At 41.7% G+C, this 13615-nt stretch overlaps 1 protein-coding gene across 5 annotated transcripts in view; it reads left to right on the top strand.

Annotated features, from left to right (window-relative positions):
- The window catches only part of SPRY3 (sprouty RTK signaling antagonist 3), a 152969-nt gene extending 142498 nt beyond the window's left edge, over window positions 1-10471 (top strand). For 2 of the 5 annotated variants that reach the window (XM_082716660.1, XM_082716661.1), the window contains exons 2-3: window positions 305-476; window positions 6494-10471. In XM_082716660.1, coding sequence (XP_082572786.1) covers window positions 6597-7463 — 867 coding nt within the window. In that variant the 5' untranslated portion in view covers window positions 305-476; window positions 6494-6596 and the 3' untranslated portion in view covers window positions 7464-10471. Of the gene's footprint in view, window positions 1-46; window positions 477-5690; window positions 5760-6493 lie in introns of those variants that run through there. The other 3 variants (XM_082716662.1, XM_082716659.1, XM_082716663.1) reach the window with 3 other exon arrangements.
- The last annotated feature ends 3144 nt before the right edge of the window (window positions 10472-13615 follow it).

The raw sequence follows: 13615 nt of genomic DNA, 5'->3' as shown, positions 1-13615 counted from the left end.
AGAGGCGGAGGAGGAGGGGGAGGAGAAATAGAAGAAGGAGGAGGAGAAAGAAGAGGAGGAGGAGGAGAAAGAGGAGGAGGCGATGAACAACTTACCCCGCTGAGCTTTCTTTGGGGAATACGTGCATCAAGATTGAGATCTCCATGTAAAATCTATACAAAGTATCTGCCACTACAGGTCTGACTCTCCTCCCCACCCCCCACCTCGCACCACCGTTTCTTTTTTTTTTTTCTCTCTTTCTTTCTTTCTTTTTTCCTTTTTTTTTTTTTTTTTTTCTTTCCGTTTTCTCTGCTGTGTCAGAAAGACCGACACAGAACTATCTGTTTCTGGCTCCACTGCCAGTGAAGGAGTTTTCATTCAGACTTTCCGAAGAGAGGTGGAGAAACCTAAAGACTCAGGAGAAGAAGAGGTCTTTTGAGCCAAATGGGGCTTTAGTTCTTCTGCTTTCCACAGCATGGATAAACCCTTTCCTCAAGGTAAGCCATAGAGATTAGCTCTTAAAGACCCTAGAATTCTTTCTGTGCAATGCATATATTGCCATTCATTCCAGCCATCCTGTGTGTGTGTGTGTGTGCGCGCGCGTGTGTGTGCGCGCGCGCGCGCGCGTTCGTGTGTGTACGCGCGCGCGTGTGTGCGCGCGTACAAGAGCAAACGCATGGGTAAAATAAAATGAAAACCATTTAGATGACATTTTAATGAATCAGCTTTTGCAAAAAATTTTCCGTATTAGAAATTTATAAATCAAAATGGAACTTCAAAATAACCCTTTCGTAGCCAAATGTCAATTTAATTTTTAGCTTGTTGACCTTTAAATGCATTTTGGTTCGTGCCTAAGCCCCTTATAGCGCAGCCTAACCACCCAAGCTGAGGACGTAGGGAGAGCCCGTGCTGAGGCCAGTCTGGCTGCCCAGCGGGCATCCTGTCAGCGTGGGGCTAGTCTGCTATTGGCTCACAAGTCTGGGCTGTGCATCGTTCAGATTTCATCACATCACCTTGCCCTGGGTAGAAATGGCGCAAGCTGACACGGCATAACCCCCTACTTACACTGAGTCAGAGCAATGATTTAGAAATCTCTGGATCCATGCCTGGGTGTATGTGCACATGTCTCCGTGTGGCATACGGAAATTTTGTCGAAAGTAAGAACCTGTGACCATGTCCAGTTAACCAATAGGCATTTGATAGGACCTAGTACAGTGCTTTACACTCCTTCCATTCCTCTAGCCAAGTATAATTAGCATTCACCTCTGCGTGCGGCAAACCAAGTTGGATGAACAGAAAACAGACCTCGAACTCTTAAACAGAAAATCTATTTTGAAATGCAAACTATTGTTGCTTTTTTGGGTACATTAAAACCGTTGTAACATAATGTGCTATGACATGAATTTGGATATACCAGGTGTTAAATCATGCTCCCAACAAGTCAGCTGCATATATACATAACCAATAAGGTACTGACTAGCATTTTATCCATGAGGGAGTATTAGTCTTGTTCCCTGTACCTCTAAATAAACATTTACTAAGACTTTATTCTATGCATTTTGGTTTCTTTGTGTTCTGTTTTTAGGTCTCTCTAGCTGTGAAACAATCTAGATAGTGATCTGAGTGACTTGGATTTAGGTTTTTACTCAGGGTAGAGGAGTTGGGTAGTGAGGAATGAAAAAACTTGAAGGAAGGAGACTAATTCCTCATGAAAGACTTTTTGAGACAGAGAAATACAACCAACAAACCCAGTATAAAAAATGTAGAGCATCAAAACAAGAAGGGGCCTTAAAAGCCCCTTTTTCGTGCCTCTCATTTTGCAGATAAACTGAGGCTTGGGATAGAAGTTGTTTGCCCACAGGCACACAACAAAGCAGTTAAGACTGGAACTTAAATTTCACGTATCTTGTAAAAGGGTATGGGGTTTAAAGAAAATCCCTACTTCTTAAGTGAACAACTAGCATTTTCTTCAGGATTAGAAGTATGTTAATTCATTCGATATTACAATTTTCCCTGTATTGCTCATCACTAAAACACCTACATCTTTAAAAATGCAAGGTCTTTAAACTGCTACACTCTCTAGTTTGAGTCTTAATGAAACTATTAAAGTAATGAATAGAGCTAGGGTAGCAAAGTGACAAGTTAAGAGTTAAATGTGGTGAGAACCTGGCAGCTCCAGCAAGATGTATGTGGTAGGAGGGAGGCCCAGTCAGTGGCTGAGAGGTTAGTAATGTAAACTATATACAACTTGGTATTTGTAAGGGGGAAGTGCTTTGATAGAGATGCAAATGCTTTTGCACAGAGAGGGATTTTTGGAGAGCAGACTTTGGAACAGTAGAACTAAGAAAACATATAAAGCCATAGCAGAAATTCCCCCTATGTTTGCTTTCAGTTATTCTGAGAAGGAGTGTATGTAACAGCAGAGCACAGAAAAAAGTAACACACCCCAGAGCTGTTACACAGTAAGGTACAAAACAGCATTGAACCCATGGGAGTGGGATAAAACAGGAGCCAAGCTCTCCTTCTCTGCCCTCTTCTTTGAAATTCAGGTTGAGTCATATTGTATCAGAAAGGATTTACCAGAAAAATCAGAACTGTCTAAGGCTGTTAGCATAGTAGGACTTTGGATTAGGGAAGTTTTCAACTTTGGTTTCAACATGGCAGATTTTGGGTTCCAAGGAATAAATACATTTTCCTTCCATTAACAAACAGAATTTCTTGAATAGGTTTAGCTCTCTAGTCCCTAAGTTGGCATAAGAAAAGAAATTTCTGTTTAGATTGAACAGAAAATTTCAGGGCTACAGGAAAACTGTTGAGAAAGCTCTGAGCACCTGGCCAGAGGGACTGAGATGGGAGTGGGTTTACAATGCATCATTCATTACTGCAGAGGCACTACGTGACAGAAATCACTAGATCCCACCAATGTGCAGCCAAGACTTGTAATCACCTTGGCTCCTATTTAATAATATGTGATCTGCATATTATCTCTCTCATTTAATAGAATATGGAACTGACCAACAGCACAGTTTCTTAACTGGTTTTGCTGACAATGAATTGCCCTTTAGCGGGAGGATTTCTGAATCATAAACATGCATGCAGTCATAGTTTTTCATCTAATCTATGTGCTGTAACAGTCTCTCTTGCCTATTTGCTTCTCAGTCCCCCCCCACCTTCCCCTATGGTATCTATTTGGGTTCCTCCTGTTAGGCGGATCAAATCAGCAAACATTTTATTGTCATTCAGTCCTGTTTTATTCTTCTAATTTTGCCCAGGTCCTCCTTCCGCCTATATTGCAGATTTTCCACAGTCCATTCTGATAAAAGATTTGGTAGGGCAGGAGTTCATTCTGTTAAGCCTCTTGTAAACAAGGCGATAATACCTCATCATCCCAGACCAATGCCCAAAGTTTCTTTTACTTATCCAACCAGCATTGCAACTTTTCAGTCTTACAGCAATCTAATCAATATCCAGATACACCTTCTCAACTTAAGCACCATATACCCTTCTGCTGCCAAGACAGGATCCCCTTTGAACATGGTTCTGAGTCATTTCTATTATGACCTAGATTCCTCCAAGCTTAGCTTTTCAACCTTCTGGGCATGTCCCTGAGATACCTAGTGATATCTTTGGAATCCCAGAGGATTATCTTTTCTAACTTTGAGACCTTGTACGCCTTCCTTTGAGTTATTGATTCTTAGAATTTCCAATATGTTTTGAGTCTAATTTCCTTTGGGAAATCAGTGAGTCTAAAATGCTTCCAGTGTGTTTGTTACTGTTCTTATAAAGGACACAAAGGACCCCAAGCATTCTTTATCTGATCAATGGGGAATAAATCTACTATTATAAATTTGCCAAAAGACTCTTCCTGATGCAAAGTTTTCACATGCCATAATCTGCAAGTGAGCTGAACAATGTGTCTTTGTTTTTTTTTTTTTTTTAAGATTTTACTTATTTGTCAGAGAGAGAGATTGAACCTAAGCAGGGGGAGTGGCAGGCAGAGGAGAAGCAGGCTCCCCGCTGAGCAAGGAGTCCCCGTGGGGGGCTCTTGCGGGGCTCTTTGGGATCCTGACCTGAGCCACAGGCAGACCCTTAACTAACTGAGCCACCCAGATGTCCTGTGTCTTTGTTTATTTAGGTCTTCCAATGAAAGCTACTTTTTCCTTTCCAATGCTGAGATTATGAATCTCAACTAAGTTCAGTAAAGGTAGATATAGAAGGTTTCAGGGGGCTGTGAGTCCAAGTAAATAAAAGAGACATGGGGTGCCTGAGTGGCTTAGATTTTAAGTGGCTGCCTTCAGCTCAGATCATGATCCCAGGGTTCTGGGATTGAGCCCCACATATCAGGCTTCCTGCTCAGTGGGACGCCTGCTTTTCCCTCTTTCCCTCCCCCTGCTTGTGTTCCTTCTCTTGCTGTCTCTCTCTCTCTCTGTCAAATAAATAAATAAAATATTTTTTTAAAAAAGAGACATAAATTTTGCTTTTGAATGCTGAAATGAAAAAGGGCATGTTCCTTAATTTACCCTCAAGGATTGAAGATATAGAAGGTGTAGATGAAGAGAAATTTTTGTCAAATTGTGTAGTTATAGAAATAAAGACCATAAGGGGCAGGGTCCTTCAAAATCACCTAGTTTACCCCTATAATTATATAGATAGTGAAATTGAGGCCTAAACAAAGCAAGTGATTTGACAAAACTTTCATAGATATTTGAGTCCTAGAATGTCCAAGGAGTTTATTTGCATTCCCCTGTGCTGCATTAAATAACACCAAAACAACTAGCTAAAAAGTAAAATTATAGTCAGACTGGTTCTTTTCTGTGATGTGCCAGAAAAGTTATTTTTAACCAAATTAAATCTTCTTTTCACAAAACGAACAGATGTAAATTCAACTAAACAGGTTTACACGGGGATATAGCCTCAAAAGGCAATGAGGCCGGTCATATTATTAGCCACTGAGTCCTTTGTGAGCGGCACCCTTCTCTTTCCTGTTATTGAGCTTTGGGCACATTTCGGTGTCATGTTTGCTTGCTTATGGAAACCTAATCAAGCACTATCCTCTTTCACTTGTTCATTTCTATTACTCATTCAAGCTTTGCATTCCATACAGTAGTGTGAGTAATCGATCTATTTTGAGGAGGCCTGAAATATGATGGATTTCAAATATATGCTTTATTCATACTAGTGTTTCCTAGGTCCTAATGCCTCCAGGATGACTCTTGGAATTGTGCTTAGGTTTTCTTGTGTATACCTTTTTGGCCGGTCAGTCTTCCAGGTGTGGTACAGTGATCTACTGTTTGTACCATATTTTCCTCATAGTCACCATTATCAGTTTTAAGCTCCATCAAATCCTTCAGGGAATGACCGCCCAACTTTTCCTGATTGTGGGTTGTGGAGACACAAGTAGGTGCTTTCTAGATATTCAACTTGGTTTAAATAGGTACTGTTAGGGGCGCCTGAGTGGCTTAGTGGGTTAAAGCCTCTGCCTTCCGCTCAGGTCATGATCCCAGGGTCCTGGGATCGAGCCCCTCATCGGGCTCTCTGCTCGGCAGGGAGCCTGCTTCCCCCCCTCTCTCTGCCTTCCTCTGTGCCTGCTTGTGATCTCTGTCAAATAAATAAAATCTTTAAAATAAATAAATAAATAAATAAATAGGTACTGTTACAGGTGACATTTCAAATAATTCAGGGATCATCTTACATTGTTCTCCCATCCCTAGTGTTTGATTCTGGAGCTGCACTACCACTTAGAAAGAGTTATCTCCTCAAGGAGTTAAAGCAGACTGAAGGTGAGGAGAACTGCAGGGTGATTAGTCTTGGCTTCCATACACCATGGGGTGGTTTTTTCCTGTTATTCTACAAATAGCCTGATTTTTGCTCTCGGTTTCTCTGCCATATCACTGCCGTTACTGCATCCTGCCTGCTTGTAGTCACTGAATCAAGCAATTTCTTTCTCATCTGTTTATTATGCTTATCAGAAATTTTACTGAAAGGAGAATATGTATACCTAGATCCCATCAATCAAATATATATATATATATATATATATATATATATATATATACACATGTGTATAAATGTCTCATACATATACACATGCAACTTCTCATGGAAGACTTTTGAGGCTTTTTCTTTTTGTTTTACATTAGCATTACTACAGGATGTAGCCTTTGCATTTGAAATTAGCTTCCAGTTTTATTAGAATTCTGAGGCTCAGGACCTAGATTTCTCCCTTAGCACGCATCTAGCTGCTCCTGTGACCCTGGTCGTGTGACAAAATACAAAAGGAATCAATGATGTGAGCTTTGCTCCCAGAGAGCTTTATAGTCCAGATGCTTTGAGCAGATTTGCTTGTACATAAGTCGATGAGGTCAACTACAGAACAGAGGTGTAACCCTAACCCTAACCCTAACCCTAAAGTGATTGAAGGTCGTGGTAGAGTTAGGGCCTGAGCTTTGGTAGTTCCCTGCAAAGTGGTCCTCCTATGTCTTCTCATGTATTGTGTCCGTCTCCTCTCTCCTAGGATTTTCTGATGTGCCCTAAGGTCCATGTAACTAGAAGGGCTATTTATCACCACAAGTGCCACCCTGACCCCAAACCACTCAGAAGTCAAGAATCAAAGGAAAATGGATGCCGCCGTGACGGACGACTTCCAACAGATCCTCCCGATTGAGCAGCTGCGCTCTACTCATGCTAGCAATGATTACGTGGAGCGGCCCCCGGCCCCCCGTAAGCAGGCCCTCTCCAGCCCCTCCCTTGCAGTGCACACTCACAAGTCCGACTGGTCCCTGGCCACCATGCCTCCTGCTCTTCCCCGCAGTCTCAGCCAGTGCCACCAACTGCAGCCCTTGCCTCAGCATCTGAGCCAATCCAGCATCGCCAGCTCCATGTCCCAGAGCACCACTGCCTCTGACCAAAGGCTCTTGGCCAGCATCACGCCCTCACCTTCAGGCCAGTCCATCATCCGAACCCAGCCCGGAGCAGGGGCCCACCCAAAGGTCGACGGTGCTCTGAAGGGAGAAGCTGAGCACTCCGCAGGGCACTCCGGGGAGCACCTCTTCATTTGCGAGGAGTGTGGGCGCTGCAAATGTGTCCTCTGCACAGCGGCTCGTCCTCTCCCCTCCTGCTGGCTGTGCAACCAACGTTGCCTTTGCTCTGCTGAGAGCCTCCTCGACTACGGCACTTGTCTCTGCTGCGTTAAGGGCCTCTTCTACCACTGCTCCACCGACGACGAAGACAACTGCGCCGACGAGCCCTGCTCCTGCGGGCCCAGCTCGTGCTTCGTCCGCTGGGCAGCCATGAGCCTCATCTCCCTCTTCCTCCCTTGCCTGTGCTGCTACCTGCCTACCCGTGGATGCCTCCGTCTGTGCCAGCAGGGCTACGACAGCCTCCGGCGACCAGGCTGCCGCTGTAAGAGGCACACCAACACTGTGTGCAGAAAAATCTCTTCTGGTAGTGCACCATTCCCCAAGGCCCAGGAGAAGTCCGTATGACCTTCCCACAACACGGAGCCAGAGCTTTCTCCTTCTTGCGCCCGTTAGGAAAGTGCAGGCCTCATCTCTGGAGAGGGGGAGAAGGAGTAAAGCAGCCAAAGTTAGGGCCTCACCAGTTTTGCTCCTGCAGGGTCAGGGAATGGCCGAGTACATCCTGGCGCAGGATGCCTTGTTCTTTCTCACAGTATCTATCCCACTTTTCTTCAGACTTCTTACACCTGGCCATTTTAGCCATGTGGCTGTTCTGGCAAATTCAGGTGATACATAGGCAAGAGATTCGGACACGGAGGACTGACAGAGCCAGCAACGTGGAGGGTTAGGGGCTCCCCAACATAATGCCTCTTGATGCAGGCTCTGAGCATCCCTCCACTGTCCACAGTGCCTTTGGAAACTCTCTTCTAAGACGGTTTTCAGGGGTGCATGTGGAACAGTGTTCGATATTCCAGGGAATCCGACCCCTTCCCCCTGTTTACTGCCCTTCTCTTCTCTTGTTCTTCGTTCCTTCCCCCTTCATTCCAGCTTGATTCTTACTTTTCATTCCATTTCTTTCTCCCTCCCTTCCTCTACTGCTTTCCTCTCTCTCTTTCAGACTGACCCATTCTCTACTTGTATCTCCATCTTGTTTGATCTATCTTTGTCTCTCTCTACCTGTCCTTTCTCAACTACGTCCAAAAGTGCTGTTTTTCCATAGGTGTTTCCTTTGACGCCAAACTTTGCTATGCTATACTATTTACTAAATTTTATTAAGGGAAATGGATTACTGTAATGAACTGATCACTAGCAATAGTCTATATCCTGACATGTGTGTGTGTGTGCTCATAACCACACTCACCTGTTTGTGAACACACGAGGCAAAAATTAATCTTACATTTCCAGGTTTAACGAGCTGGAGTTTTACTCCCTTTCCCAATAATCGACTTATAGTACTGACAGATTCAACTAGCATGCAGAGTAGGATAGTAAATCAGGATGCTCATAACTTTGTATGTCTGACCCAAGTGCCAAAGGCAGACGTGCTTTATAGCTAAATGAACAAAGCAAGGGATATTACAGAGGTCTGTTCTCTCTTAGAAGCTAACTGCCCTGAGACTGCATGGCTCAGGCCTTAATTATGGACATAAAAAGTCATAAAACTTTAGAGCTGGAAGGAATCTTAACTGTTAATCTAGTTCAATGCCCTTATTTTGCAGATGGGAAAACTGAGGCCTGGAGATAGGAAGGCCACACACTGAGATCATAGCAGGGTTGAGACTGGAAAAAAAGTCTTCTGACTTCTAGTTCAATATTCTGTACTCTACATCACATTAGGACATGGGACTTTTCTCTTAGGATTCTATTAACAGTGACAGAAAGCCATTGTCATTCAATTTTTCTGGAACCACGCCAAGTTAGTGTGGTGGTCTTTATGCAGTGCATAGTGGGTAGCTAATTAACTATCAGGTGTTGAGGCTGCCCGCAGTGGACATCTCCTTTGACTTTGTCACCTGTAGAAGCTCAGTGTGCAAAACAAAACAAAAACAAAACAAGGAATCCCTAACCAAGCTCTATCTTCGCCTACTTTTTGCTGCACATGTCGTGCTCGCTCCTGGCTTTGTCTGCGATGGCAATTGCCTGAGAACCTAAATTTCAGCAGCTGGAAAACTGAGATGAATGACATATAAAGCAGAGAACTGACTTCTCTTTTAAAAATATACCAAGAGCCTGTGTTGTGAATCCACTTCAATGGGAAAAGGCTGCACTGGGCATGGCAGGCTCCTAAAGACTCAAGAATTAGATCCAGTTTCCCTCTGTAAGTGAATCCAAAATTCACTGAGGAATTCAGAGATTGAGGGCACTTGCTTGAAATCAAGGTGCTCCAACTTAGTTTAAGACTTCCAGACTCCAACTTTATAGATCATATCTTTTAAAGTGTGCATGGATGTGTACTGCAGAGCGGCGAGGTGGGAGAAATGTATAGTCATACACAGGGGGAAGAGGGAACATCCACATCCCTTTGTTGGATATATGCTATAGAAATATGTGCCACTCACTTTGTGTTGGTTCTGAATCTTCCTGAAGTGTACTGACACAGCCCCATGCTTTCACTTTCGCCTCCTCTTCTAGAATTGCTTTGCTCTATTTTTGTATATATAAATATGTTATGATGATTATTAATAATGTTAATGATATTGCTGCAAATGGTGCCATATATAAGGTTTGGCTTCTTGGAACATTATAAACCCAAACCAATACCTGTAACCTCTTAAGTTGCTTTCAGATCCTTCCATTTTAAGTAACTTTTTAAAATCTTAACGAGTCTGCCTGATTGAACTTTGACTTATCTACTCCTAAAAGCTGTGCCCAGCTCTCTGGCTGGATCCAGCTGGATAGTGATGAGTAGCAACACACCCTTCTCCCCGCTTATGCCTGAAATTTGCTTAGAGCTGAGATATATAAGGGTTCTATGACACTAGTGCATTGTTCCTGGAGCTAAATTTATTCTATGGATGTTTGCTTATTAGTTTCAGGGCCCAAAACAACACAAGTCCCTCCTCCTTCATAGCTCCTTGATATCCCAATCCTGCAGTCCTTACTCAGGCAAATTGTGCACTGCCAGAGGGGCCCTGGGCTCTGCCATACACCCAGAAGAGCTCTTCTCAGTGTATTTCTAAATGGCCTTACACTTGGTAGAAGAAACTGAAGGGTTACTCAATGCAATTGCAATGTGCAATCTGCTGCTGAGTCAGGGCTTTGCCTTGTGTCCAAGTTGGCCTGATACGGGCTGCATCTGGTTTACGTATAAATGGGTCCTTTTGGGGTATGTGTACAGACGTGTGAGTGTGCATATGCACCCTTCTGTGAAATTTTATGTATATATATATATACACATATATGTTTGTGTATATATATATATATGTGTGTGTGTGTGTGTGCGTGTAAATATATATATTCACACATCTCTATATATTTTAATGTATTGCACATGTATATTTAAAATATATATAAAAGAAGTCTAAATCCTGCAGAAAGCGTCTGTTTTCATTATTTTTCTACCTTGTGTCATGTACTGTATAAGCAGGAATATTTAGAGGATGTTTCCTGCTTAGCATTTTTTTGCAGTTAAGTCATCTGTTACCCCCTAATTCTACTACTTTCCACATATTTGTTCCTTGATATATTTATTTCACATGGCTTAGTCAAGAGTTTTCCTTTGATTCCAGCCCATCTTCCCTCATCACGATGGGTATAATAAATATAGTGAACATTTCTATAGTGCTTACTATGTGCTAAGCATTATTATAAATGCATTGCCTATATGAGCTCATTTCATTCTCACACTAACTTTAAGATGATGTAGGTATAATTACAGCTGCCACGTTACATATGAGAAAACTGAAGCACAGGGAGGTTAATTGACTTGCCAGCAGTAACAAAGCTTGTCAGTGAAGGAGCTAATATTTGAACCTAGACTGTCTGAGTCCAAAGTCCGGGCTCCAAAGTTAGCTATAGAAGTCTGGAACATAATGTATACCCTTCTGGTATAAAACAAGCCTCAAACAGTGAATAGTCCTTTACCCAACACCAGTTCCTCTGCAGCCTAAGAGTTGAGACAAATGGGCTCCTATGTTAGCAGTGAAGCAATAGTTAACAGATACCGTATATTAACTGTCTTATCTCCCAAGATGGCGGCATTAGAAACTTTTCCACTACTCCCTTTGAAAACATGTTTGCAGCCAGTTACCACTTCTCAGACAGTTTACAGTGCTGAGCTACTAGAGAAATATTTTCACTTGTGCAGGAGAAGGTAAGAGTTTTTAAGAGTGTGAGCTTTTCTTTATAGGGTCAGGAAAACTATTTGATTTATTTCTGCAGAAAGTAGAACTAAAACTATTTTTAGAATTTGAGATTAGTTGGAACTGTTAACATTTAAATTCATTGATTATACCGATTCAAATGTAAGCAATCCACTGATGACCATTGTTCAGTATAATTTCAGCCACTAATTATGATGATATCACGTAGACACATTTTAAGTGCTACACTATACAATAGTTCCCTGTGCCCTATAGACCATTCTTACATGAAGTCAATGCATCCAGTTAATAAAAACATCCCATTGGTATGGTTTCATATCTATGGATAATGTCATAAAAGCATTGAATGCATTCCACTGATTTAATTTTTATTTTATTTTTTTCATGTAAGAAAGGATAAGCATAGGAAAATTCTGAAGAAGTCTTCCGGGTACATAATGGGATCATGCTATCACCACAAACAATACAGCAAAACTCTACTTTACCTGAGTTACTAGCACCATTTGACAGAGTTGCTCATTTTTTCACCTGGCTTCCAGGATACCACATTCTTCTGGTTTTCCTCCTACTTCACTCTCTGCTCCTCCTCTGCATTCTCTGCTGGACTCCCTCACTTTCTTCACCTCTTCATATTCAAGTAACCCAGTGATTGGTCTTTGAAATATGCTCTTTGGGTACCATTTACATGATGACTTTCAAAATTCTATCTCCAGCCTGGACTACTTTCTTGAACTTCCCACTCATATCCAACTGCCTATTTCACATCTCTACTCTGATATCTAGTAGGAATTTCGAACATAACATGTTCAAATGAAGCTCTTAATCTTTCTCTCCTCAAACCTGACTTTTGCAGCCTTTCTTATCTTTTTAAATGCCAATTCCAAACTTACAGTCGCTCAGATAAAAAAAAAAAACTTTGTATTTATCCACTAGGCATTTTATTAGTTATAAATGTAGCTGAAATTCTCAACCTCTAAATCCTCAATTAGCCTTTTACTCTGATGATTTAGCATGTGGTCATTAGTACCCTTTTGAACCTCTGGCCTAAGGTTTGATAAGACTAAAATCCTTTGTACCTTTATCCTAATCTAGGCCCACATACTTATCTTGACCCTCAAATTGATCAACACTCTACTAGTGTTGCTGCTTTCAAAGGCCAGAATGACAAGACACATGGCCCTCAAGGACATGCATCTTGGGAATGACACCGCTCATTGTTTAGAGATCTTGATATCATCACAATCAAAGTTATGTATGTTGCTCCCAAATGTATTTACTGGCCAGTCTACTAGAAAAGTAGTAATCTTGACCCACATGTTGTCATTCTCCAACTATTCAGGCAACTCTTTTGATTATACCATATAATTGTCCTGTCTCTGATGGTAAAAGCCAAAGATGATAAGGATCTGGAAGCCCCCAAGGCCTTTAGGAACTAACAAACACCCCTGATGCAGGTTACTAAGGAAAGAAAACAGAGACAGTCACTTGGGCAAACACCCTAGGTTTATTAATATAGGGTTTTAACCTCAAGTCACCTGTATGTTTTCCTACTGTGACAAGATGAGGTGAACTATACAAGCATTCTGAAGGTTTATTTTGAACATATGTTCTAATGCTTAAACTAAAGGGACACTGAATGACTCAATTGGCCATCTTATCTTAGGTCCACACATTAGTCTTACCTTCAAATTCTTACCACTCTGATGACAAAAACAAAACAAAATAAGCAAACAGAAAATTAAAAAGGAAATACAAGGAAAAGAATACTAATTTTTATAATAATATCAGAGATTAGTTGGTAACAATTTTACTCTAAGAAAGAGACATTTCCCAATGGGAGTGAAGGCCTTCCAAGTAGAAGTCTCCAGCTATATTAATACATGAGCTATATTAAAGTAAAGAAAGAAACTGTAGTGAGGGGTAATACTAAACATGGGTTGAGAAAATTTTTTTAAAGATTAAGAAAACGAGCCATATGAAAGAAAAAAAGCTCTAAATCAGTTTGTTTCTCTCACCTAAAACTCCATTTCACCAGTCTCTTGAAATCCTTTTGGTTCTTGGCTTTTATTTATCATTACTCTTTTTTCTTTTTCAAGCTCCCATAGCACATCTGCTGGAATGATTCTCTGTGTCTGTGCATGTGTGCATGTGTGTGTGTGTGTGTGTGCGAGAGAGAGAGAGACAGAGAGAGAGAGAGAGTGAGAGAGAGAGATGTGGATGGAGCTTGAGCTCTCCCCTAGAGGTTCTAAGTTAAGAGTATGCCCATTAACACTCTCAGCCTTTCAAACTCCCTTCTAGGACTTGTACCAGAGTACCTGGATCTTACACTAAATGAGGAGATTTCTTTCCTTCAGAAAT

This window comes from Mustela nivalis (genome assembly GCF_964662115.1).
Source record: "Mustela nivalis genome assembly, chromosome: X".
Taxonomy (NCBI): Eukaryota; Metazoa; Chordata; class Mammalia; order Carnivora; family Mustelidae; genus Mustela; species Mustela nivalis.
Note: the sequence above shows the minus strand (reverse complement) of the source record. Positions and strands in the feature narration are given on the sequence as shown.